General features: G+C 34.9%; 1 protein-coding gene across 2 annotated transcripts in view; it reads right to left on the reverse strand.

The window, feature by feature from the left end:
- Positions 1–237: 237 nt before the first annotated feature.
- Cdc42 (Cell division cycle 42) overlaps positions 238–27,968 on the reverse strand; it is an 80,267-nt gene continuing 52,536 nt past the window's right edge. For both annotated transcript variants that reach the window (XM_090403133.1, XM_090403134.1), the window contains exons 4-5: positions 21,391–21,588; positions 238–1,676 (exon numbers count right to left, since the gene is read on the reverse strand). In XM_090403133.1, coding sequence (XP_090259259.1) covers positions 1,587–1,676; positions 21,391–21,588 — 288 coding nt within the window. In that variant the 3' untranslated portion in view covers positions 238–1,586. The remainder of the gene's footprint in view (positions 1,677–21,390; positions 21,589–27,968) is intronic.

The raw sequence follows: 27,968 nt of genomic DNA on the forward strand, positions 1-27,968 counted from the left end.
TTGTGAGATATAAACTAAGGTTTCTTGGAGATAACATTGCCACCTCCATATGACAGTGACTATTCACACCTTCAACTGAAAAATACCTTCTAAAGATTGTTTTTGCACTCTAGATTAGACCTGAACCTGTCTTTCCAATTGAGGGATTGTCCCAACGTGGAAGAGTGGAAAGCATATGAGTAAAATGAAACAAATGCAACTGAAACCCTAATAAAATGATTACTGCAAAAATCTTGATTAGTTATTTTAATTTTTTTTTATTAAAAATTTGAGTTACAGCTGATATTAACAGTATGTGGCACAAGGCTTTTCTGGAAACTAGAGCTTGTACAATTTTTACTACATAATAAAAAGAACAAACTTTAAGCTTATTTTGTTCTATTAGTAGTAATACCCATAGGAAGACCCTTGCTTTGTGCTGCGCAGTGCTTTGATTTCTTTATTTAAACAAGGGAACTGCAGCAACCAAAGTTCCATTATGTATAGTCAAGTACAAAACTCAGAACTACATAAATTACTACAACCAGGAAAAGTGATAAAGGCAACAAGTCCACTGCAGAACTTTCAATATATTTCATTTTTATAAACAATTTGTGAGGTTCCAATCTTTGCAAAAAAAAAAAAAAGCATATATGCAAAGAAATAGGTACCTAACAAGTTCTTTAATTTAGTCCCCAGGATATGTCAGCAGTGTGACTTACTAGCCTTCAGCAAAACTATGCAAAATTATTTTAATTACAAGATGCAACAAGTGTAGTGAACTAAAAAAGCCAAAATCTCCACAAAGGTATACACAAATCACAAAACCACTTAATATGTAAAACTATGAAATCATAAAGCATATTCAGGAGCCTTACTTAATTTACAGAACAAAATTTCAAAATATCAATAATCTTATATAATAATATTGCAAAAATTTTTTTGACATAATTTGAAAAACGATGTCACGGCAGGTACAAAATTCAAAACTGAAATAATCATATTAAGGCATCTTATTTCTTTGTCAGAGTATAAATATTAAATCTCATTTCTCAAAGAACTCATAATATGCCCAAAAGTAGAACCATCCTCCCAAATGTAAGTTGCCGCACATATGAAAACACACAACAGATGAAGCTAAATAATGATGGGCATATAATAACTTCTAAACATTCTGACAAAACTGTTGTCAAAATGATAGTTTTGTTTTCACTGCTAAGCTCTCCAAGTGCTCTAGAAACTTGGTTACATGAATAATACCATTTACTCTCGTACATGGGGTAGTACACTGTTATTATCAAGTGTTCAGTAATAGGTTAACTTCAAACATCTTGCAAAACCTGAGGTTCTGGCACTTCATCTTGGTCCATTGCTTAGCCCTGATCCATGTGAAATATTCACATTTTATATTAGAAAGTTCACAGTTCTTAGAAATACACAGCATGCAATAAATTGTATGCAAGTATCTCTGCTTCTTGATAAAAAAAAAAGTTAAAAAAAATAAAAAGAAATAAAGAAAGAAGTCCATCTGACTGCTGAAGAGAAAGTAAGCCGTGACAAGGCTGGTAGACACCTGACTTAACCTGGCCCAAAAATTATTACTGGGTCTATAGAAGTACACATTTTCTTCTAGGCTTTGGTTCTGGAGGTTCTAAGGCTGCCAATATTGCCTCATCAAAAACATTTTTCAGCCCTTTCTACAAGGGAGAGAAAATAAAATTTTACATTAAATGAATGCATTTTTTTAAAAATGTGACATACTAAATATAGCAATTAAAAACAAAAAAAAATTATATGTTAAAAAGATTCTTTAAATAGCTTCTGTTAGAAAGCAACTTACTATGACTGAATGCACAATAAGTGAGAATTACTAATCCAGACACTTGCAAAACAACTACTTAAGGTTGTTCAAACCTAGTTATTTGTGGTGGCTGAGAAGGCAGGGAAATGTGCTTTTCTCCATGTCAACTGCACTCACCACAAATTGGAAGCCTCAGTCAGCAAGGTCAATATTTTATTTGATGGCCAAGTGGATAGGTGCTTCTACTATTCAGCCAATATGCCAATGGGTTCAAGTTCCACATTACCTGATGCATCAGGTAACGTGAGATTTAAACCAAGATTACCTAAGATTTATCATTTATTACCATTTTGTATATGCATTTATGTTAATAAATATTTATTATATATATATTACTTAAATAAAGAGCCAATAGGCTTCGCTTCGGCGATGTAACGTTATTTAATAAATTAAGGGAATATTAAATCCCACATTAATTCCGATTTTTGAGTTTCTTATTCAGTTTTGAAACAATGCGGGATTTAATATCCCCCTTAATTTATTAAATATATGTGTGTGTGTGTGTGTGTGTGTGTGTGTGTGTGTGTGTGTGTGTGTGTATATATTTTTTTTAGTTCATAGAATGCAGAGAAATGGCCAGCAGTTCTGACCTAATGTCCAATTCTCACAGCATGATGAATCACAATTAGAAGGCATCTACCAGGATACATAATGAACAAATGGGCTGGCAATTTGGATTTAGCTGACCGAATAATATCATTATTGCTTAAACCAATATAACGTGGCAATGCACAGAATTTCATGTCAGCAAGGGCACTGCTTGGTTAACCTAACCTGCTAAATTAACCTAACCTTGGTTAACAAAACCAACATGCAACATACTCGTTGCATGTTGGTTAGGGAACTAGGGAGAAGTCAACTATTGGAACAAATCCTTTATCAGCACCATCAACAAAAAAAGAAATGCAACTAGCAGAACTGGACAAGTACCAGATCAACATAATAGGTGTTACAGAAACAAAGACAACAAACACAGATGAGGTTTTTTCTAAGCAACAAATAAAATGTTATATTTAGGCAGTAACGATTAGAGAAAAGGAGTAGCTATAGTATTCAACACTAAATATCACGATAATCTCCAATGGTAGGCAACATTAAGTAGAGTGATATGGATAAATATCAGCATGGGAACTAGACAATGAAACTTATTTGTGCCCATGGTACCACAGGAGGTTCTACTAAAGAAGTAGAGGAATTTTTCGACATGAGAGAAGGCAGCTAATACAAACAAAGGAAAAAAAAGTTGTTTAGATCTCTGACAAGGACTATAAGTCCTTGTCAGAGATCTAAACAGCAAAGTAGGAAATCATGCCAGACATACAGAAATGATTTGAGAAAATTTGAAGAAAAGACTAAAGCTAATTGGACAAATACCAATAAAATGGAACACTAGTGTAGCAATATCAACATAAAAAAAATGGTGAAAGAAAACCTGCTGATTATAGAGAAATTAGTTTATTAAATGCTATAAAATATATAGATAGTGGGTTTATGTAGGGCAGAGTTAAAGGCTTTTTCTTCAAAGGTCTGCATGAAGAAGTTGGTCAGGGATGGAGAAAGTGGAGAATCAATGGATGACTCCCCCATCTGTTTGTAGAATTTTCGCAAATTTGGGAAGCACTCATCCTCAGATCTTCAGCTCAACAGCCAAGATCACCCAATCTAGCCAGACTAGGGGATACCATTTAGGACTATAAGCCCAACTTTGGTTGCCTTTCTTCAGCTTCATTTGCCTAGTGTTAGTGCCTGTATGCACATATCATTGTTTTTGTGATCCCTGATGATAGCAATGTAATGTTGCTGAAAGATAGGAAGGTATTAAAGTTATTATACACTATCTAGAGTCCATGCGGTTAGACGCTTCGCAATCGTATGCCTGGGAAAGCAGTGTCCTGTGTTCGATTTTCGTCTCTGACACGAGGAGCTAAAGATCTTTCTCAGACACAGCCAAGTCAGCCAGTCTTGGGCGTGGACTGCAGGGTTTTTCTCTCCAGTTTATCTGGGGTTTTTCCTCCGACAAAGCAGGCAAACTGGTCTTAAGAACATAATGCTTCACAGACAATTACACATGGTTGAGCATGGGGATAACAACCCGACCTTGTAGTGAGTTATGAAATCCAAAAATGGGAGGCCAAGGCCCTACATGGGGCTGTAGTGCCAATGAAGAAGACACACTATCTGATCAAAAGTATCCAGACACCTACTTGAAACTATAATCAGACTTTCCCTGTGACACACTTTCCAGTAGTTTATATTATACGGGGTGGGTCCGCCCTTTATTTCTATGATAGCTCTAACTCTGCTGGGGAGACTTTCTACCAGGTGGCAGAACATTTCTAGATGAATGGCAGCCCATTCTTCTTGAAGAGCTGTAGCAAGAGTAGTTTGTGATGTGGGTCGTTGGGGTCTCTAGCGAAATCAGTGTTCCAATTCATCCCAAAGGTGGGATTCAGGTCAGGGCTCTGACCCGGCCAGTCCATTCCTGGAACGTTATTGTCCACAAACCATTCCCTCACAGACCTTCCTTTATGGCAGGTAGCATTGGCATGCTGATACAGACAATAGTCATCACCGAATTGATCTTCTACTGCAGACAGTACACAATGGGTCAAAATGTCCTTGTACCATTCCACATTAAGATTTCTGTGTAGTGTTACGAGAGGGCCAAGTCCATTCCATGAAAAACACCCTCCACACTCTAATGCCACCTCCTCCAAATTTCACTGTTGGCACTACAAATGCTTGCAGGAACCTTTCTCCAGGCATTCACCACACCCAGACCCTCCCATTGGACTGCCACATGGTAAAGCGTGATTCATCACTCCAAATCACACATTTCCAGTTGTCCACTGTTGTCACTCTTTATAGGCAGCAAGTGTTCACAGGAGAAATGTTTGGTTTATGGGCAGCTGTTCGACCATGGAATCCCATTCCTCTTAACTCTCGACACAGTCATGGTGCTGGCTGAACAGTTGGTAGCACTGCAGAACTCCCAAGTGATTGTTTCACTCGATGTCGGGCGACTTCCACAAACCAACTTCTTCAACGCTTGACAGTCCCCGTCTGTCATTAAATGCGGCCTACCCAACCATGGTTTTGTTGTGGTTGTGCCCTCACATTTCCACTTCATAATTACGTCACCAACTGTTGGCTGGCAACTTGAGGTGGGTTGAAATATTTCTGACAAATATTTCTTACTGATGTGGCAACCAATAACTAATCTACATTCAAAGTCAGTGAGCTCCCTTGACCTACCCATTTTGCTTGTACTTCTTATCACTGAACAACACACAGCTTCGTGCCTCCTTTTATACCGGTAAGCGAAGTCAAAGTGACATCTAGACGTCAGTTTACGAATTACAGAGGGGTGTCCAGATACTTTGATAAGATCGTGTAATTAATATTTTAGTATATATTATTTCCTGAAAAATAATAATTATGACTAACCAATGCATAAGCTTATCTACCAGAAGAAGTAATGTTTTCATGCCTTACTATCACAGTAGTATCCTTTACACCATCGAAAGACTTCTCTCATCAAAAAGAGAGTTAAATGATATCAAAATCAGAAATATTCAGCTCTTATTTTGTCATTATACTCCTAAATAAAGCCAGCATAACGTTTTCACAACTAAAACTGAATAACTGCTGTAATTGAAAATCAGCAAAAACTGGTAGGAAATGAAACATCGACTGCATTCTCAAGAGAACCTAGAGAAAACGAAAAATATTTCAGCTTTTTTAGGCACAATTTTTAGTGAAGGTGGCAAATTAAATTTGGAAATAGAATAAGCAAAGCCAGTGTAAATAAATGTATATAGAGTAAGAGAGAAATTAGCCAAAATAAAAGTATACAAGAGTGTTGATATCAATTTTAACTTACAGATCTGAAAATTGGATAGGAAAACTTGACTGAAGATCACACAAGAGTTCTGAGGAAAATTAAAGGAGCGAACAGATGGCATCAGAGGTGGCAGAAGTATTAAAAATGAAGATATTAGAAAGAAATTTGTCATTGTTGGTATTCAAGAAATGTGTAAAAAGTTAAGCTGTTTAAGCTTACTCAACAGAAGAGGAAAGAAAAAGTTAGCAAACAAATGTTTCGCATCAGCAATGTTTTCAGAAAAAGAAAATGTTAACTTTGATCAACTCAGAAATCTGAACAAATAACTAATTTAGAAGAAAATTGTCAAATAGGAAGTTGGTAATGATGTAGTGCTGTCATTATATACCAGGCCTGCACAACTTGATTGTTTTTGAGGACCAAACCCAACTTGGACCACCTGACCAAGGCCAGATCACTTTGGACCTTGAGTCTTAGACTAGTCCACTGCAGCTAAACTTAAGTAAATTTGTTAGTAGGTCTACAGCAAATACTAACTAATATGCATAGATTTACATTTTTAGAGTTATAATTAAAATTATAATCAAAATTATTTACAAACAGATATAGCTGCAAAATTTCTCAATAAACAACACTTAAACATAAACACAAAGTTTACTAATAATTTCACTGAGAATATCACTCTTATTCTCAGTGAAATATCAGTGACTGAATGTCACAATGTGACACATTGCATTTCTTTGTTGCCACTATTTTATCAAAGTTTGGTGTCATGTTTGAAGTGGCCGTTCTTAATTAATAACATGGCCGTTCTTAATTAATAATAAAATTGATATCACTTTAGAGGAACCATTGTTTACAAGTATATGTGCTCCCTAACATACAAAATATCTGGTAGGCAGTATCCAACAAACTTTTACATTTATCCTGATCCAGAATAGAATAAAACTTTCGTAAAGTACTCTCCGGATGCTTGACCCGATGGTTTTCAGAACAGTGGAGATCAATAACTTCCATCTGGAGTTAGACAGGTAGATTTCCAGCTTCGACAGAAAATGGATCCTCAATCCCTTTTATGTGGACTTCATTTTCATTACTCAATGGCATTCTTTTCAGAAACTCCTCACTTAGAAGTGATATGTGCTTCTTATATTTTCCATCCACCATTAAATGATATTCTGTTGACAAGTTAAGAAATGTGATATAGCCCCCTTAGCAAGTTGATTTTCAAACGAACTTAATTTCATTTTGAATGCCTTTATAAGAGACATTAACTGAAAAACAAACTTATTTTTTCCTTGAAGCTGTAAGTTAAGGTCATTCAAGTGACCCAAAATGTCACACAAGAAAAATAAATCTGATTCCATTCTTCATCCATTATTTCTGGAAATTTTTCCATATCTTCTTGAGATTCCAAAAATCCAACTAGTTCATTTTTTAGAGCGACAAAGAGTGAAAAAACTTTACCGCGGCTCAACCAACGTACATCAGTGTGATATGGTAGATCCCCATACTCTCCATCATTTTCTTCTAGAAACGCATAAAACATTCTGTGTTTCAAACCCAGAGCTCGAATATAGTTGACCAGAGCAAATACTGCTTTAATCACATGATCAAACTGCAAAACCTTTGAACATAACACCTGCTGATGAATTAGACAGTGAAATTTTGTCAATGGTTTACCTGCATACTGTTCAATAACTGTTACAGCACCAACATTTTTTCCACACAGATGGGACACCATCAGTGAAAACTGCTACTAAATTCTTGAAATTTAAGGATAGTTTTTCGGTTACACACATCTTTACATTTTCTGTGACCTCCTTTCCTGTTGTTCTTCCTTTCATTGAACACAAACCAGCAAGCTCCTCTGTCACCTCAAAATTATTATCAACACCTCTTACATATTAAAATCTGTGCAGTATCTTTCACGTCAGTACTTTCATCCATAGCAAGCGAATAATAGGCAAATTGACTAGCCGATTTTTGCAGGTTATCTTAAAGATCCTCAGCAATATCAGCCACCCTGCACTGAACAGTCATACGGGACAAACTGATATTTTCAAAATTATTTTTCTTATCAGGACACAATTCGGAAACGGCAATCACCAGACACTTTTTTTTTATTATGAACTTTCCTTCAGTAAATGATTTGCCAGCACAAACTATTTCTTGTGATATTTTTAAGCTTACCTTTGTGGCAACTTCATTTGCAGATGTCACTTTTTTAAAGGCTTGTTGCTCACTGCTAAGGACTTTCAATAACTTTGCTGCTTTTATTTGCTTTTCACTTGCATCCAACTTGCCAAGGTTAGGAAGTTTCCATTCAAAATGAAGTCTCAGATTGTACTCTTTCGGCACAGCGATAGATTCCCGGCAAACAATGCACACTATTTTGTCCTTAAACAACGAAAAAAAAAATTTTTTTTTGTCCACCCAGGGTTAAATGCTCGATGTTCCGAATCTATTTTACGCTTTTTTACTTAAGCTCATTGTGTCGAGATTGACAATATTAATTACAAAATACTAATGATGAAAAACTCACAATAATGCAAATTATGATAACAGTTATGTAATGAATTGCTTCAGCTACAACCAACCACTACACTGCCAAAGCCAGTCAAAGCACGGCCAACTTTGTATAATACGATTCGTTCTCATTCGTAGGCATCAAGTCATTATCACGGAGATGTAACTTTGAATTTCCCCGGCAACACTAACGCTAACAAAACCTCGAAGCGATTGTAATAATTTGTTATTAAATACGACAGTGGGAATAACTCCAAATGCAATTTATTGTCGAGTTGAAAGAAACATGATTGTGACATTAATCACATGAACGTAAGCATGCAGTCTTAGTAAAAATTTAATTCAAATAGTCTAATTTCATATTCCCCCATATGATTAATTAATTCTGATCAGGTAGACAGGCAAAAATAAATAGCATTGTGGGCCGTACATTGTGCAAGCCTGCTATATACTATAATGCCCTGCAAAATTACATATCAGGAATATAATAATAACAACAGAATGGTGAATGATATTTAATAAGACACTTTCCGAAATAGGAAAGTTTGAGATTAGTCATTCTTATCCAAGCTTCACAGCATTTTTTTTTTTTTTTTTTTTAAGAATTTTAATATTAAAATGGCTTTTACATAATGTGCAAGACCAGATCTGTCTGATTCCTTATATCTTATGTAATTTAATCTTAGCATTGTTTTATGCAGATCTTCAAAATCTGTTTATAGTTTTCCTCCAAAAATATTTACTCCATCAAATAATGAAATTTATTCTTGAATTAAAACCAATAACATTATTCTTTTTCTAGGTTTACGTCTTATAACAGCCATACAGTAGCTTACAGTTTTCAGCTTAAAACTAACATAAGAAGATATTAATACATCGCATCACCATTCTTCTCAAAAGCTAAATCCCTGTTAAGTGTTTGACTAATAAGAGTTTTAATACTCTTATGCTCCAATACATATGGAAAGGCTTAGACGTCACTGATTATTATTAGGTGTCACACACTTAACACCATCATAATTGTGCTCTGATGAGGATGGTATAAAATCAGCAAAATATTAGTAAGTTTATCAAATGCATTTTTTCCTCTCTTAGTGTTGTTTATATGTGAAGCATTATTATGAATGCTATGCTCCAATTCATGTTTCACAAAAGTTTTTACAACAAGAACTGTAATAAATTTGCATACCTCTCTAATGACTATAATACCACACTTTGCTAAGGTTAGATAATATGATCTTCATCCACAGTAGAGCATCTTTAAAGTTTCCGTGTCAAAGATTTATTAGAAAAACTGTTGGAATCTATGCACTGCAGACTTGCAGCTTTCCTTCCATCCTTCAGTTTGTCCATTGGAAAATGCAGGTTTATGATGTTCTGTTAGTATTGCATACAATGGATAGGGTCACATAAGGGTCAAAACCAGATAACAGGGAGGCGACATCTGTCTAACCTTAAGGAATATGGGAAACCAATCAAGGTTTTTTGAACATTAGCTAAATTAACAAGCACACATGATAGCAAAAAGCATTAAACAAGCAAGTGTATGATAAAGATAAAGCAAGGCATTGGCAATAAAAGACAACTATGAAAATAGTTGCATTCTGAATGGAGATCCTATAGAAAACTAAAATACTTCAGTTATTTAGGTACCATTTCAATGAAGATAGCAAATTAAAGCTGGAAGCAAACAATAGAATAAGCATAGCTGTTATGAGGAGGAACCAGCTGAATGCTAACTTTGCATCTTAGCAAATAAATTATATGACACAATCCAGACCAATCCCAATATCATTAATTCATATGAATAAGAGAAATTATCCAAAACACTAAACTAGTAGTACACAAGCAAGTCTTAATATAATTTATGGATTTAAGATTTGGAAATAAAAAATAATAAAGTATGTGTTCAAAGTCCAGTGAGTTTTGAGAAAAATTAAGAGTGAAAGATGGCATCAATGGCAACATCGTATTAAAGATATTAAAAAAGGAACTGGACACTATGAGCATTTAACAATGTGTAAGTAAAACTAACATAAGGTTTTTATGGTGACTAAAAAGGAGAGAGAGAGATGAAGAGGATCATTAAAATAGGTGCCTGATGCCAAGATGGCAGAAAAAAGATACCCAGAGGTATTCCTAATGTGGCAAAGTGGTGACTAAGATCACCACTTTGCCACATTAGGAATGCAGTCCCTAAACTTGTTCAACCATCAACCCGATTCTATAGCTTCATTGGCAACATGAGCAAATTACTAATATAATACTTTGCCTGCAATGTTCTTAATCCAAAATGTATAACCATGCACTTAGCAGTACTGAACTGACATTCAGTGTTGCATGTCCATGGAACCAGTTTGTTCAAATCAGATTGCAAGGATTCTGGACTGGAGATGTCCCTTATCATCCTTGCTAACTTTGCATCATTAGCAAATAAATTATATGATACAATCCAGACCAATCCCAATATCATTAATATACAAGTTAAACAAAAGTGGCACAAGCAAGAAACCTCCAGTACCCCACTGGTCACACTCCTCTTGGACTCAGCACTACCTTACATTTTTCTGATAACTGTCAGTCAACTACTCTCCTATCCAAGTGACAAACATATTTTGTATATCAATCCCCCAGAGACGTCATGAGGAATTTTGAGGCATATGACCAGGAAAGAAAATTGCACCGTTCTAAAAAAAAACTTTAAAAATCTCAATTTTTGGGCCTATGGCCGGGGCCACATTGGCCATAGTCTCACTACACCTCTGTCCATCCCTTAGAATTTGTATAACAATCTTTGTGTATCTTGTCAAAGTGAAAAAAATCTAAAAATATATGGACATAATTATGTCCATATATTTTTAGTCCACAATCTTTGTGTATCTTGTCAAAGTGAAAAAAATCTAAAAATATATGGACATAATTCATTTCCCTTATCTAATTCTGCAGTCATTATGATAAAACTTCAGCAAGTTGCTAAAACTAGATCCACCTCAAACAAAGTCATGCTGTCTTTTACAGAGGATCAAGGTGCCATCTATTGGTGTAGATCTAATTAGTTTCTCCAACACCTTAATGACCATTCCAGAGATACTGATTGATCTATAATTGATTGCTTCTGTCCTAGTCCCATCCCTGTGTGAAGGAATTATCTTGATCTCCATCGATCTGTTCGGGACAATGCTTTTATCGAGTCTCAAGTTGAATATCCCGTCAGAAGCAGTGTAGCTTCTGTTGCACTTTCCTTTAACATCTGTGAAGAAATGTGCAGTATTCCCACTCTTAAAGGAACAGATAATATCCATCCAACTAGCATGTTCAAATCAAATTCTTAGATCAGCTTTATACCTCTAACTAAAATCAAGTGCTTTTCATAGTCCAATTTCTACACCATGACTATTCATTATGGAGACTATTACTACAATGTTAAGAGTAATAACTTTAATTTCCCAGTATTTCAACCTCCATATTAAGGTCATCTAGAGTATACACACATATATATAGAAAAACAAGTTACACTGTAATTCTAATAGTATGCCAAAATGAATGAATGAAAAAAAAAAAACCTACCATATATTATCACATATAATGCAAAAATTTTATGGTAAAAAATACTACTTAAATTTAGGGGTTCGCATTACATGCAGATCTTAAAAAATATAACATTTTATTAGACTTGCACACACAATATATACTACCTAATGCCTATGCAACTAAAACTACTTGACCCATTCGCATCGTATTTGTGCATAAAGTCAGTAATGTAAGTAATGCTAATATCCTGCCCCCTTGGCAGGATATTAGCACAGTTAAGTATATCGGTTTAACCACAGTTCGTTTTAAATATTATTCGTTAAACAAACCTAGCCTGAAAATGAGCCAACAGAAAGGTAAACATACATCTTTTGAAGCAGGATTTAAATTGCATGTCGTGCAGTTTGCAGAAGAACATAATAACAGTATTGATATGAGAGAATTTGGTGTAGCAGAGAGTAATATTAGACTTTGCCATAAGCAAAAAGACAATCTTGAAAAAATCCCAAAAATGAAACGTGCCTGTTGTGGAGATGTAGCATCCTTTCCAGAACTTGAAGAAGAGCTAAATGAATGGATTTTGATGCAACGACAAGATGGCATTATAGTAACAAGAAATGCAATTTGTTTTCGAGCTCTACAACTCAAGAATGATAAATTCAAGGACACACCAGGTATTTCATCTTTCCTTGTTTCGCCTGGGTGGTGCAACAGATTTATGGAATGCAAAGCATTAACATTACGACACAGAACAAAAATTGCGCAGAAGTTACCAAAGCAGCTTGAAGAAAAAGTGGAGTCCTTCCATAAATTTATCATAAAATTACTGAAGTGTCACAGATATGAACTTTCCCAAATTGGCAATATGTATCTGTTTATTTTGATAATGCCCACGTACTTTGATATGCCTGGGAATCGAACAGTAAACTCAGTTGGTGGAAAGGGTGTCCTCATAAAAACAACGGGGCATGAAAAAATGCATTTTACGTTGTTCTAGCATGCATGGCAGACGGAACCAAATTAAAGCCGACAGTGATGTTTAAAAGGAAGAAAATTCCGAAGCATATGAAATTTCCACCAGGTGTCATTGTTCGCACCAATCAGAAAGATTGGATGGATGAAGAAAAAAGGTGTACAATTGTGGCTGGATCAAGTATGGAACATACGTCCAGGTAGCTTGTTACATTAACAAATGCATGCTAGTCTGGGATATGTTCCGGGCGCATTTAACGGAGGCAAGCAAAGAGAAAGCACGCGAGTTATGTACAGATCTAGCAGTCATACCGGGTGGTCTAACTTCAGCTTTGCAGCCACTTGATGTCAGCTTGAATAAGCCGTTTAAAGATCTTCTTCGTCTATGATCTCTTATGCTTTTAAGCGTCGAGATTTTGCCAAAGAGATTTCCATGCCGTCCTGTCCAAGGTTTGTTGTTTTGCTTCTTTCCAGTTAATTCCCTTTTCCAATTTTTCTTTAATTTCCTTTTGCCAACCTTTCCTGGGTCTGCCTATGTTTCTTTTTCCTATTTTCTGGCTTTTGTATACAATTTTTGCTATTCTTCCTTCTTCCATTCGATTAAGATGTCCAAACCATTTCATTTGCGCTTGTGTTATGAACTGATTCAGAGGTGCAACTTGAAGGCTGTCTCTTATGGTTTGATTTCTTATTCGGTCTAGTCTTGTTTTTTGTGCCACTTTCCTGAGATATTTTATTTCAATTGTTTGTAGTTTATTTGTGTTTCCTGTTGTTAAACACCAAGACTCACAACTGTATGTTAATGTTGGTAGAAACACTGAACGGTACACTGCCATTTTGGTATTTTGGGCGACTTCTTTCTTATCAAGGAGTGGGCCTTTCACTGCATAGAATAGCTTTGTTCCCCCTCTTATCCTGTTGTTAATTTCTGTGTCTAGTCTACCATCTTCTTGTATATATGATCCCAAGTATTTAAAGGAGTGGACTTGTTCCAGTTGGTGATTCTCTATTTTTATTATGTGTTTTTGTTGGTTTCTAGATATGATCATTGTTTTAGTTTCATTTATATTTATGGTCATATTCCTTTTCTTTGTTTCTTCATACCAAATGTTGATATTGTACTGCAGATCTTCAGCTGTATTTGCTAGAATCACTACATCATCTGCAGAAGCCATGTGTGAAATCCTGGTTTCTTTCAGTTTCCTGTATCCTAAGTGGAACTTTTTTGTTTTGTTTGGCATGCCTTTAAAATTTCATCCATTATATAATGAAGAGAAGAGGGCTGAGGATACAGCCTTGCCTCACTCCTACATTTTTTTCAAATTCTTTTGATCTATTATTACAGGTTCTTACATAATTTCTGTTACTTTTGTATGGCTGCTATTAAGTTATCTTGTATCTTGTTTTTCTTTAATGTTTGCTATATTAAGTGTCTGGGAACTCGGTCAAAGGCCTTTTCGAAATCTATAAACTGTGCATGTAGTTCTTTTCCATATTCCAATGTTTTTTCTGATATTTGTCTAAGACTGAAGATAAGATCCTGTGTGCTTCTATTTTTTCGAAAGCCATATTGCATTTCATCTAGTGTGTCCTCTATTTGATTCCTAAGCCTCACTTCTAAAATGCGGGTATATAATTTTCCTGGAACGCTTAAAAGTGAAAAATAAAAGAAAGGAGACATTTGCAGTTGTCTCCTTTCTTAAATATAGGGATTATTATAGCTACTTCCCAGTCTTTGGGAATAATTTTCTTTTTCCATACAACATTGAATAGGTGTAAAAGAAATTTTATGGCTTTCGTTCCTAAATTCTTTACCATTTCTGGTGTTATTTGGTCATGGCCTGCAGATTTGCCCAGTTTTATTTTATTTATTGCTGCTAATAGTTCATTTGCATGAATTTCTTCACTCTGATCTTCTATTTTGTTTGTGTGTCTTGCTCTTAGGGTTCTATTTTTTCCGTGTCCTGCATCTTTCAATAATTCTTGAAAATACTGTTTCCATCTTTTCATGATGTCTTTGGAATTTGTGAGTAACTTTCCATCCTTATTTTTTTTGATAAACTTTATGGGGCATTCTTTCTCTGACCTCATTCTTCTTAAAATATTATAGCAGAGTTTTTGGTTTCCTTTAAAATTTTGTTCTAAAGTATGTCTGAAGTCTTCCCAGCATTTTCTTTTCTCTGCTTTCACTAAGGTTTTAACTTTATTTCTTTGGTTGTTGTATAGTTCTCTATCAACCTGCAGCTTTGATGTTATATCTCTTCCATAATTGCTTTTTCTTTTTAATTTCTTCTTTTAGTTCTTCAGTCCACCAGGGTGTTTTATGTTTCTTCTGTTTATTATTTAATGATACACCACAAATTTCTTTGCTTATTTCTAGAAGAAGTGTTTTGAACCTGTACCATAGGTTTTCTACATCTTGGTCTTCATATATCTCTTTTTCTACTTCTTTCATCTTCTCTTCTATTTTACTTTTATACTCAATGGCTGTTTCTTCTTTCTTTAGTTTACAGTTCTTTATCTTAACATTTATTTCCTTGCTACTTTCTCTACATTTTTCAACTTTTATTTTATGGATTGTTTCCAATACTAATAAGTAGTGGTCACTGCCTATTTCAGGACCTCTGTAGACTCTTGCACTTTTTGTATACTTCCAGTACGATCTGCTTATGATGGCATAGTCGATTATAGATTTTTCATTTCTATTGGGCTCTTCCCTGGTAAACTTATGGATTTCTTTATGCTTGAACATAGTATTCGCTATTACTAAATTATTTGTAAGGCAAAGATTTATTATTCTTTCTCCATTATTATTCCGGGTTATTTCTCCTTGTGATCCCAACACTTGTTTCGTTTCTTCATCTACTTGATTCCCTACCCGGCCATTAAGGTCTCCTAGTAGTATGATATGCCCTTGAACTTCAATTGTTTTTTTTATAAGAGTTCGAAGAATTCATCTTTAATTTCTTTATTGGCATTATCGTTTAGGCCATATGCAATAATTACAGTGAATACTTGGTTGTCTGATTTAAAATCTATAGTGATTGTCAACAACCTTTCGTTTATTAGTTGCCATTTAGTAATATATTCTTTGCGATCTGGTTTAATTATGCAAGCTACCCCTTGTTTTCCCCATTCTCTTGGGTTTACCCCTGAATAGAAAAGTATATACCTATCTTTCATTTTCTGGCAACTTTGACCTTTCTTTTTTGTTTCTGTGACTGCTAGCAAATCCAATCTTGATTTTTTTAAATTCATCTATTAATTTGTTTTCTTTTCCATGTAGACTTTTAACGTTCCATGTTCCATATCTCATGTACCTTTTTCCTTGCTTTGTCGTTAACCATTTAGGCAGTTCGGCTATCTCTTTGTTATTTCTTTTAATGAGTGAAATTTTAAGGTGTGCAGGGGATCAGCCTTCAACACCCGAGTCTGATGGTGGGGCTGCCACCTTCAAGGGCCCCAGACCAGCCTATGAGGGAAGTGCTATCCTGTTGGTCCGCAGGAGGTATTTTATTTCCCTCCTACCTTTCATAGTAAACTATGACTAGCATTCCCCGATCCGCCACCAGGGGATGCGCCCGATGGGGGTTACAGGTGTCCCCCACACGGGCCGTTTAAAGATCACTTACGTGAAAAATGGAGAGAATGGATATCATCTGGTTTGGTGAAGATGACAAAGGGTGGGAATTTTCAGAAGCCTGAGATCACTCTAGTCACCAGCTGGGTTAAAGAAGCATGGGATTCAATACCATCTGAAATGATTCAACGCTCATTTCTTAGATGTGGAATAAGTAATTCAATGGATGGATCCGAAGATGACGTCATATACGAAAGCGAGGATGACGCACAACAAAATGGAGGGCATGATGACGATGATGAAAACTGCTACAATGATGACGCAATGCCTACAGATGAATTTATAAATGAAATGTTTGATGACTCAAAAGATGAAGAAGAATTTAAAGGATTTTGACATTTTGTTTTAAAATAAATATTTCTTTCGTTAAAATGTTATGGAACAAGATTAACTGATCGCATTATATGTGGACATGGCATTTTAGGGTTAGTTTTCAAACGAAATTTCTAGTTCGCATCATACACAAAAATATACGGTACATCAAAAGCTACAGTCCTGTTTCACATGACAATGAATCAAATTGTTAACCTTCATGATCCAGCATTAGTGGTGGCCCAGTCAGTATTTAAAATAAGGACCGAGGTTTATTAACAAATTATGACTAAGATCCTAAGTATCACAGTCCAAATTATGACCTGTTAGTACAAACAAAGTTATGTCATTCAAATATGTGCCATCTATATATTATTGAAATTTTTAGGCCATCATCATTGTTGATATTAGGATGGTTGAATGGAATTTCACAGGCTTCTTTAATCTACACTCACACCAGGTTTTGGGTTAGCTGAGTGGTTAGTGTATCCAGTTTCCCCAACCAACAGGCTGTAGGTTAAAATCCAGCATGGGCATGAATGTTTGAGAATGTTTCAGGTGGGAATGAATTTCATTGCCCAATGTGAGATCACCACCACCCTGCTTATTGCAAGCCTAAAGTGGTTTGAAAAAGTTTAATGTTTGGGTCTCTAGAGCAAAGCTTCCAAGACCTGGTAAAAAATAAAAATATAAATAAAATTAGAAAAAAAAAATCCTTAACTCACCCATAGTATGAAGATATTATAGATTTATAGAAGCTTTTCGTGGCAGAGAAAAACAAAAAAAAATTCTCAAGTTGAATAAATGTGCCATTTGTGTTTCTTTCCTGAATGAGAACTGTACATCAGATTATTATTATGATTATTAAGAGAGATTTTCAGGGAGTCAGGAACTCATCGAGAAAGGACATACTATTCACACCAGCTGTCATACCTGTTCTTGAATTCATTCTCGCTACTTGCACACAGAACATCCAATGGCAATCCATTCCAATCACGCACTACTCTATGAGAGGAAAATCTAGGCCTAATCTTGACAGCATTCATTTTCAACTTCCAAGGATGCCCTCACATCCTTTTCCCACCCTCTTTAAAATGAAAAATTCCATCTATTTAAATTCTGTATATCACTTTCAGAAGTAAGTTTGTACGTTTCAATCATATCATCCCCCCCCTTTTCTCCATAACCAGTATTCCACAATTCTGATATCATTTTTGGCACTTTCCTTTAAACACACACACACACACACACACACTCTCTCTCTCTCTCTTTACTGTATCAGAATCACCATGAAAACCCACAGACCAAATCTTTGCACAACAGTCCATTGAGGTCTTACCAAGGCCTTATAATAAGGTAAAATGATTTCCCGATCTTTACATGTCAAGGTTTGTTTCAGCATTGCTATTATTCTCTCGGTTGCTCTCAGTTATTCTCTCACAATTTTTGCTACCTGACCCTTGCACTTCAACTTCATGTCTTTGCATCATCAGCAAATAACTGTATGTCACATGTCAAATCCTTGCCAATGTCATTAATGTACAGATTGAATAACAATGGATCAAGTACTGATCCTTGAGGCACACCACTGGTTACCTTGAATCTTGCAGATTTACCCCCCCCATATACCACTTTTTGATATGTCAGTCAGCCATCCTCTTATCCATGCCAACAGTTTATAATTCAATCCCATGTTCTCCAATTTATGCAACAGTATTCTATGCTGTATTTTCTTCAAAAGCCTTAGTAAAATCCAAAAGTATCATGGTGTATCCATTCTCCTTGTCAAGTTCAATGGTAACATCGTTATACAATGTGAGCAAATTGATAAAACATGACCTTCCCTTAGTAAACCATTTGTTGCTCATTGTAAAGAAATTCACTGTCACCCTATTTCTGAATGGTAATGCTAACCAATTTTTTATCACCAGTCTTTGCACCATCTTTGTGCAAGGGATTACCATATACTTGTTCCACTGCTATGGAATATTTTAACATCCATGTCGATATCTCACCAGTCCCTATTGCCAAATTCTTATTCAGTTTGTGCAACTTGATACACCTGAGTTTCTTCATCTGGTGAAGAGGTAGTTGTGAGCTCAATGTTGCATTCACCAGGTTGATAGCTTTTAATAAAATTGGCACTCATTAGTTGAACACCCTCTTCTGCATCTGTCGCCCTCACACCATATACATTCAGTAGTTATTCTTTCATATTCATTTTTCTTTTACTTGCAGGGGGTTAGACAATTCTTTGTGCTGCAAAGAATTGTCTAACCCCCTTGTCTAACTCAGTGGTAACATTATTATAGAATGTGAGCAAGTTGCTAAAACATGACCTTCCCTTACTAAACCTATGCTGTTCATTGCAAAGTAGAGATTCTTTGTGAACCCATTTCTGAAAGTGAGCCCTAACCAATCTTTCTAAAATCTTTACCACCAACTCCTAAGATAATGATTGGTCAATAGTTGGATACATTGGTCTTTGCACAACCTTTGTGCAATGGGATTATCATACATTCTTTCTACTCCCATGGAATCTTCCCTGTTCTGAGACTCAAATTATATAGTCTGGTCAAGGGAATAGCCAGTTCAGCCGAACACTCTTTTTAGCATCTGTGCTGAAATCCCATCACTTCCTATTGCAGAATTCTTATTCAGTTTGTGCAACAGCAACAGCTCTAGTGCGTTCTTTCATCCATGCGAGATTCCTTATACAGTGAAGAGGTAGCAGTGAGTTCAATATTACATACATCAGGTTGACAGCTTTTAGCAAAATGGGTACTCATTAGTTGAACAACCTCTTCTGCATCTATCATCCTCACACCATCTGCATTCAGAAGAGTTATTCTTTCATATTCATTCTTTCTTTCACTTGCAGCATAATAGAATTCTTTTGGGTTGTCTTTAACTTGCAAAGCCAGTTTCTTTTCATACTCGGACAACATTACAACTGTACAACATCTGTGAATCTTCTGGCCTGATGTTCATAATTATCATAACTGACATCATGCTTGTCATAATTTGTTAATAACAAACCTCAGTCCTTATTTTAAATACTAACTAAACAATACAGTATTAATGTTAGCCTAAAGGTTAATAAGAATTTGGTCTCTAGCCATGTAAAACAGAACCTTAGCTTTGATGTAATTTCTTTTTCTAACAGAGATCAAACTTATTACTCTTAACACAACAGTAGTCACCATAATTTAACAATAATGAATGCTGATCATTATGCAATATTAAAAGAAAGGATAAACTTCATGCCTCTTCTTCACCACTAGCTTGTTTTAATAAATGTGTGTGTTGTGAGAGAGAGAGTATTGCTCCTGGGCCTCATCAAATTTTTCTCGATATTAGATTCATTCCTTTGTGTGCAGTACTTGCTTCAAAATCCTATTCACCAATTTAACTCCAAATGTGATTCATTCAGCAAGACGATTCTTTCAGACATTCTTCGAGTACTTCCCAAGGACTGATACCTCTACAACAATTTTTCAAGCTGCCTTCTTGGTCAATCACCTGCCTTACAGTTTCACATATATTCCTTTTTATTCAAAAGTTCTTACATGATCTGCCTTCACCAAAGTTAAAACTGTATAATCACTCTCCAAATGGGGACAAAACAATATACAGAGATTCCCAGATGCTTTAAATACAAGTTTAACTCGTATATCCAAAATTCTTGCAAACTTAGTTTTATCCATCACTTGCTGCTTAAGGTAGTAGTTATCTCTCAATAATACTATAAATTCTTTCCCCTATCTTGCATGCTTTCTCCCTCCCCTCCTCTCCAAGACAGTCCCTACTTGTATCTATAAAGTTTATCTGTCTATGCAGTTCATCTGAAGAGGACTGAAGTGGCCTATATCAAACATGCAGTTACATATTTTGTCCTGTCAATATCTACTTCACAATAAACAGTCTTGAACTCTGCCTGTACCTCACACATACTACTGCCTTATGAGATCTCCATTTCAGTTGATTTTAACTCCTTTGCAAGCATTAGCAATATTCACTCACCCTTTATCTTATTTGTCCTCTCTGATTTCATTGTAACCATCACGTTCTATATATGTAAGGATAACCTGTCAGCCAGGTCTCACTCATGCTGATCAATTTTTGATTCAAGCAGGTAATTAAAAATGTTAGCAAAAGATGCTTGTCAAATAATTCAAATGACAAATATTAACGAAGTTAAAAATTGGCATTTCTAACAGTATCAATCATTCATAGTAATATAATAATTATTAACAGACCACTTACAACTGACACTAGCAACCCATTCCATTCATTCAACACTCTCCAAGCAAAAAATCTAGCACCCCCCCCCTAACAAACCCCACTTCCAGAGATGACCTTTTCTTCTGTGCCCTCTAGCCAAGTTCTAACACATTTTCCTTGCATCAACCCTATAAAATCTTTTAAGTAACTTAAATGTTTTTATCATATCCCCTCTTTTTTGCAAACATAATAAGCAACAATCGCATTGTAACTATATACAAACTAAAAGCATTCTGCAAAATAATCAGTTTGGTTATTTTACACAAACATGCATAAAAACAAAACCCTAATGGTGACCTATCATGTTATCTATATATTTCATGAAGAAAGATGTTAAAAATAACATACAAAAATTTCAAAATTTCTGTAAATTTTGATTTTAACAATCCTCATAATTTTTTATAAGATGAATTTTATTTCTATAAAAAATTATTTTACCTGAGTTAAAGCTGAACATTCAACATATTTGACAGCTTTTAGCTCCTTAGCCAACTTTTCCCCTTGTTCATAAGTTATAGGCTTCTGTTTATTTTTGGCTAATTTTTCAATAGTTGAAGCATCATCTCTCAAGTCAATTTGTGTGCCCACTAATAGGAATGGGGTTTTCTGACAGTGATGAGTTATTTCTGGTACCCACTGAAACAAACATAAAATATATCGTTTAACATATTCAAAATTCAATGTTTTGATTCTAAGCTACAAAATATGGATTATGCATTTGAATTTACTTAAAAAAAAATGTTAATCACATTTGCAAAAGCTTGTGGATATATTATAGGCCTTAGCATTGAGTGGGCTAAGCACTAGATAATCTTCTAGAAACCCTGCTCTGGAGAAAAATTATACTTTTCAAGCCATGCCAGGCCTCCAATAAGTAGAGTGATTTCACATTTAACAAAAAAAATCTGCTACCTAAATGTATTTACAAATATTCATGTCATAGCGAAGCTTAAATCTATACCATGGGTGAAAAGCAGAAACAGTATCCACTTTATCAACCACACCAACAAATGCCGATAGGAATGCAAAATTAAATTACATATAAATTAAGGAACAAACAACTTTTTTTTTGTTAATGGTTTTAAAAAACACTTTTCTTGATATTCAAACAATCATGTGACCACAAATAATTGTTACTTTTCACTGTATGTCTGTAGTCCACACATTCTCAATCCTGTAAAATTAATGATACCAAAAAACACATAACTTACATGTAAGACATGAGTGGCATGGTCTAAAATACACTAAGATCCTAACTGCACAAATTGAAACAAATATATTAATTTAAGAAAACAAAACAAAAACAAACTATTGACTACAGAACACATGGAGAAGAACTATATCCTACAGAAGGACTAGCTTTTGGAAGCAGAAACAGGGTTTCACAAATTTCTTTGTATAAACATTCCATAAGAAAAATTGCTTTTGTCAAGGACCTTAATCTTTTTCCAAAGGATGTGATGTTTGGTAAACATGGCATGTTCTGTTAGTTCAGATTATTCCAGCTCATGATATTTAGTGTAACTGATATGTTCATCGCAATAAACAGCTGCTAATCTACCTGTTCTGCCAAAGTGATTGCCTACCATTGGCATGGTATTTGATGGGCTACAGGCAAAAGTTTATCCTTTGCAAAACCAAAAAAACATTTTAAATAAGGAAGAAGGACACTCAAAGGCTCTAAGCAATTTGCTATTACTTCAGAAATGTCCTAACATAAGGAATGGTAATATGATGGACCACTTCTTGGAAGGCAACTGACAAGGAAACCTTATAATTCTTAATAACTTTGACAAAATTAATATAAGACTTGCTGAGGCCATTAGTAAATAAAGAAAGTGGACTAATATAATTAATTTCTTGACAGAAGAGCTTCAGTAAAGCACAAAGAGTAAGTGATCTACAAGGGTCTTAATGGTATCAGATTTTTGACAAGGATGATGTGAAGGAGCATAAATGTAAAGTCATGGGTAGTTAAAAAAGCAGGGAAGTGTAAGCTACCAACTGGTTGAATGAAACAGAAAAATGTTAAAAAGGCAATCCGATGATCATCTGTTTCAATAGTGAACCATATACATCTAGTAAGCACTGCTGAAATCATTCCATGAAATAACTGGTGTTGGAGAAAGAGAACTAACCATATCTGTATGTTCAATCTCCTGGTCAAGTTTATACTGACAAGCAAAGAAGTTAGAGCTGCTTCTATAAACATATCCACAAACAAACTAGAATTTTGGATAGAGACAGGCATTGTTGGCTGCATATTTTGTCCATTTGGAAAAAAAAAAAAATAAATAAATAAATATATATGTATATATATATGAAGACAGATGAATTTATAAAGTTGCACTTGTTCAACAGGAACAGATTTTTCAATGTGACAGAGCTTTAACTAGGTCAGTGATATCTCATCTAGATTAAGCAAAATATCCAAAGGAGATATTTCCAACTCTGACCTAAAAGTTTTTAAACTAGATATGAAATATTTTTGTTAATAGTAATCTTCCCCTCAGTTCCAAAGTGGATTTGAATCACATAGAAATCCTGCTCAAGATGAAATGATATGGCTCATTAGGTTTATAAGGCATACTTAATTTTTTTTTTTTTTAGGATAACAATTGTTTTGATAACAGATAAGCAAGAGAACTCATACCATCTGACAGAACTGATGTGTATGACTTGTAGATGTATGACTTTGATAACACACACTGATAGAGTTAAGGAGAGGAACAGAGTTATATATAAAAAAAAAAATTAACAGTTAGGAATACAATTTAAAGCCATTCACCTTTTTATGATTTAAATCCATAAGGTTTACACAATACCAAATAAGTGGAAGAATAACAGAGCTGTGATTTTTTTTCTTTTTGTTCCATAATCATATTCAAAAACACGGCAGCGTCTGCTGATCCATTTTCAAAATAATGATCTGTTATTTCTGTTGTCAAAATTTTTTTCCTTTCCATAGTTTTTTTTTTTTTTTTACTTTCTTAAAGAGGGGAATGGTAGTATTTGGAAGTATTATAGCATTTTTCAATCTATGATATCCATTCTGGTAAACTGAGACATTATAATCAAAGTAAAGCCTTTTACCAAAACAGATTTTCATCTTAATTTAGTTGATGATTAAAATTATTATTTTATTTATTTATTTTTTGTGGGTAGTTAAATTTCCATTTGTAATCATGTTGTAGAAGAGGATTAAACTTTTCAATCAGTTCTCTTTTTTAATACAACTTGTTAGCTTGACTACTACCTTTATTGATAGGCATGTTGATGAGTATATTTCAGCTCCTGCATCTATTGCATTTGTTAATTAGTTAATTAGTGGCCCTTCCCATAATGCACAGCATTATACATACCTAAAAGGATGTGTGCTTTGAATTGTGGGATACTAACAAAGTGCAATACCAAGTTATGTTCAACTTTTATCACACCTGCTGGTACATTCTCTTAAGAGTGAATGTGGGCCTTTGCATATATAGATTTAGTATTAGAGGAGAATCATTTTTTATTAATATGAGAATTACCCTAAAACAACTAGGAATGAAATTATCTCTACATCTAAATTTAAAAATGCCAAGAAATCGCATTTATGTTTAATCCTTTATCCAAGTATAAGCAAACAAATTTGCATGTCAAGTTTCTTCATGACTAGGCTACTTATATATAGACGCTAATGACCACATTAATTGCCTTAGTATCCCATAATATATAATTTGCTATGCATTGTGGGAAAGGCCACTCAGACCAGTTTCTACCTTTATTGAGGTCTCATCAATGGGAGCCAGACCAAGACGATATACCAAGGTTGAAGTAATGCAGAAGTCATATATATTCCATATACAAGTAATGAAAAAGTGTGCCCTGTATTATTAACATACTCTGGATTAGAGCAGTTATAAAAAGCTTTTTCACATGGTTCAAAAATGCCAAGAAATTATATTCAATTTAATTCTTTATCCAAGTGTAAGCAAAGTTTTCACGTGAAGTTTTTTCACAATTAGTGGCCCTTCCCATAATGCATAGCATTATAAATACCTGAAATGATGTATGCTTTGAATTGTGGGACATTAAGGAAATTAATGTGAAGTCATTAGCTTCTATATACAAGTAGCCTGGTTCTGAAGTAATTTCATGTGCATACTTTACTTATGCTTGGATAAAGGATTAAACAAGAATATCAATTCTCAGCAATTTTAAAAGTAATTTATAACCAAGTGAAAAAACTTTCTATCCTTACATCTCTTGTCAAATGACCCTTCAGAGCAATTCCTTCTTACCTTTTCAATGTAATATAAATGCACTTACTTTTTCATCTCTTCAATGAGATGATTTCATGACAAATACCATACATTTGACAATTATCTTGGATTTCCTTGCTGTTATGTAACAAAGAATATTGTCATGTTTTGCACAATATAACTGCTAATAAGACTATCAGTTAATAACTTAATTTTTGATGTGTAACAAAAATAAACAAATTTCAGTTAATCATCATCAAATTCCTGCCATGTACCCTCAAGAGGAGTACAGGATATGATAGTACTACATGAAAAATTTACATCATTACTAACTTCCTATCTACAATTCCTATCTCCAAATCAGTCTGTTACTTGTCAAGACTCCAACATTACCAGATCTTATATTTCTATCATCTAAGGCACTTTGTACCGTATCAATCCACCTATATCTTGGTCTTCCTCTGGTCGTTTTCCTGCCAACTTGGCAGAGAACACTTGTTTTGCTAATCTTTCCTCGCCCATTCTGTTTAAGTGACCATACCACCTGAGATTAGCTCTGGTAATGCATTCCCGAATGCTGACAATGTCAAGTTCTTTCCTAATATCCTGATTTTTAATGTTATTGCCATCGGTTCATGCCTCTAATCTTTCTCAGGACTCTCATATCTGTGTAGTCTTTGGTCAAGTGTTTTACTTCTGACCCAGCTCTCAGATCCATAAGTTAAAACTGGCTTGAACAGCTAATTTAGTGTTCTGACTAATTTCTCTCTTATTCCATATGAATTTATTCAATTGACTTCCCACCATACCAGCTTTGCTGATTCTGTTGTCTATTTCTATATTTATTTTACCATCTTCAGTAAAAATCGTGCCTAAGTAGCTGAAATGTTTTACTTGTTCCACAGGTAAAACATTTCAGCATTCACAACACAGTTGACATTTTCAACAATTCTACCTATTTTCATTGTCTTTGTCTTTTTAATGCTGACCTTCATACCATATCTATTACAACAGTTATTTAATTTGGTCAGAGAATCTTGCAGACTTGTAGCTGATTTATTTAGAAGTATAACATCATCCGTCCGCATAAAGCAAAGAGCTGACATTAACATCTCCAATTTTGTTATCATGTTTAATACCACTTTCCTTCATAATGTGATACATATAGATTATGAATAACAGAGGGGATAATGTACATCCTTATCTCACACCAGTTTTAACATTAAACCATCTTCCTGTACTTCCTTCAATTCTAACTGCTGACTTACAACTCAAATAAAGACTAAGTATTGCTTGATATAATGCCCCATTGACACCATATAACTGCAGCGTATTGAATAGTTTCTCTCTTGGCACCTTGTCATATGCCTTTTCCAAATCGACAAAACTTAAATACAGATCTTTGTTATATTCCCATGATTTCTCCACTTTTTGTCGTAAAGTGAAGATCTGATCCTGACAGCCTCTATTTGGCCTGAATCCAGCTTGTTCTTCACCCAGCTTTTCTTCCACAATTCTTCTCAACCGTTTCTCAAGTATACTTGCATAGATCTTGCCAGGAACACTCTGTAGGGAAATACCTCTGTAATTCTCACATTCAGTTTTATTTCCCTTTTTATATATGGGTACTATGCGAGCTATACTCCAATCAACGGGAATTCGTCCCTCTGTCCAGGCTTTCTGAACTATGCAGTGCAGCCACTGTAAGACTTTTATACCACCATACTTCAGCATTTCTGGTCATCTACTCCTCCTGCCTTTCCACATTTCAAGCCTTTGATGGCTTTTTCTACTTCAAGTATGGATATGTTATTCCTGACTGCATGCCTGGTCAGTGTTTTTTTTTTTTATCACAGTGCTGTCATCACTGCTTGTTTCATTTAGCAAATTTTCAAAGTAATTACTCCATACTTCAAGGGTATCTTTTTCTCCCGTTTTCATGTCACCTTTATCATCTCTAACTCATTTTACAGCACTCTTTCCTCCATTCCTATTCTTCAACAACCTCCAGAATATTTTGCCACCTTCTTGATATTTATTTTCTATGTGCTTACCAAAGTCCTCCCATGACTTTTGTTTAGCTAGTTTTACACACTGTTTAGCTTTCTTGCATTTGTCTCTAAGAGTACAAGCCGACTTATTTGCCAGGAACTTGTGTGGTCTATTTCCCATTCTTTAAATGACCACTGCATTTTCTCCAATAGCTGTTAATGTCAACAGATCCCCCCCTCTCACATTCTTCTTAACCATTTTCTCTAACAGAGTACTGATATAGAGATTGCTACTATGATTTGAGGGGCAAGAAGTACTCTATGAAGGATGAAAAGGAGTTTTTAGAAGAAGCAAAACTGAAGAGTGAGAAGGTGAAGATTGTAAGTCTCCTACTATGCTATGATAGAGGCAAAATGAGGAGGAGGACATTTTTAGCTAATGAGCCTATACGTGGGTTGTGCAGAAGGAATGACATAGAATTTGTGGTCGCTGTTTGAGAGAAAGAAGGATTTGTACAAATCTGATGGACTGCATGTAAATAGTTGTGGTGTTAGGTGTCTGGAGAGTGCTTTGTTCACCAAGCATGCTGAAGTGTAAATTCAGGAAAACAAGAAATTAGGGTGAAAGCAAGTGAGGAATTTAGTCTATCAAGCAAAAATATTGAATAAGGTAATCACAATTTAGAAAGTAAAGGTGGGTGGTGGACGAAATGGATGCTGCAGTTTCTACATACTAATGCCAGAAGTATCAGGAACAAGAGGGAGGAGTTTGATGCATTAG

Source organism: Typopeltis vanoorti, chromosome 13, assembly GCF_054136105.1.
Source record: "Typopeltis vanoorti isolate ZY-2024b chromosome 13, IOZ_Tvanoo_1.0, whole genome shotgun sequence".
Lineage (NCBI taxonomy): Eukaryota > Metazoa > Arthropoda > Arachnida > Uropygi > Thelyphonidae > Typopeltis > Typopeltis vanoorti.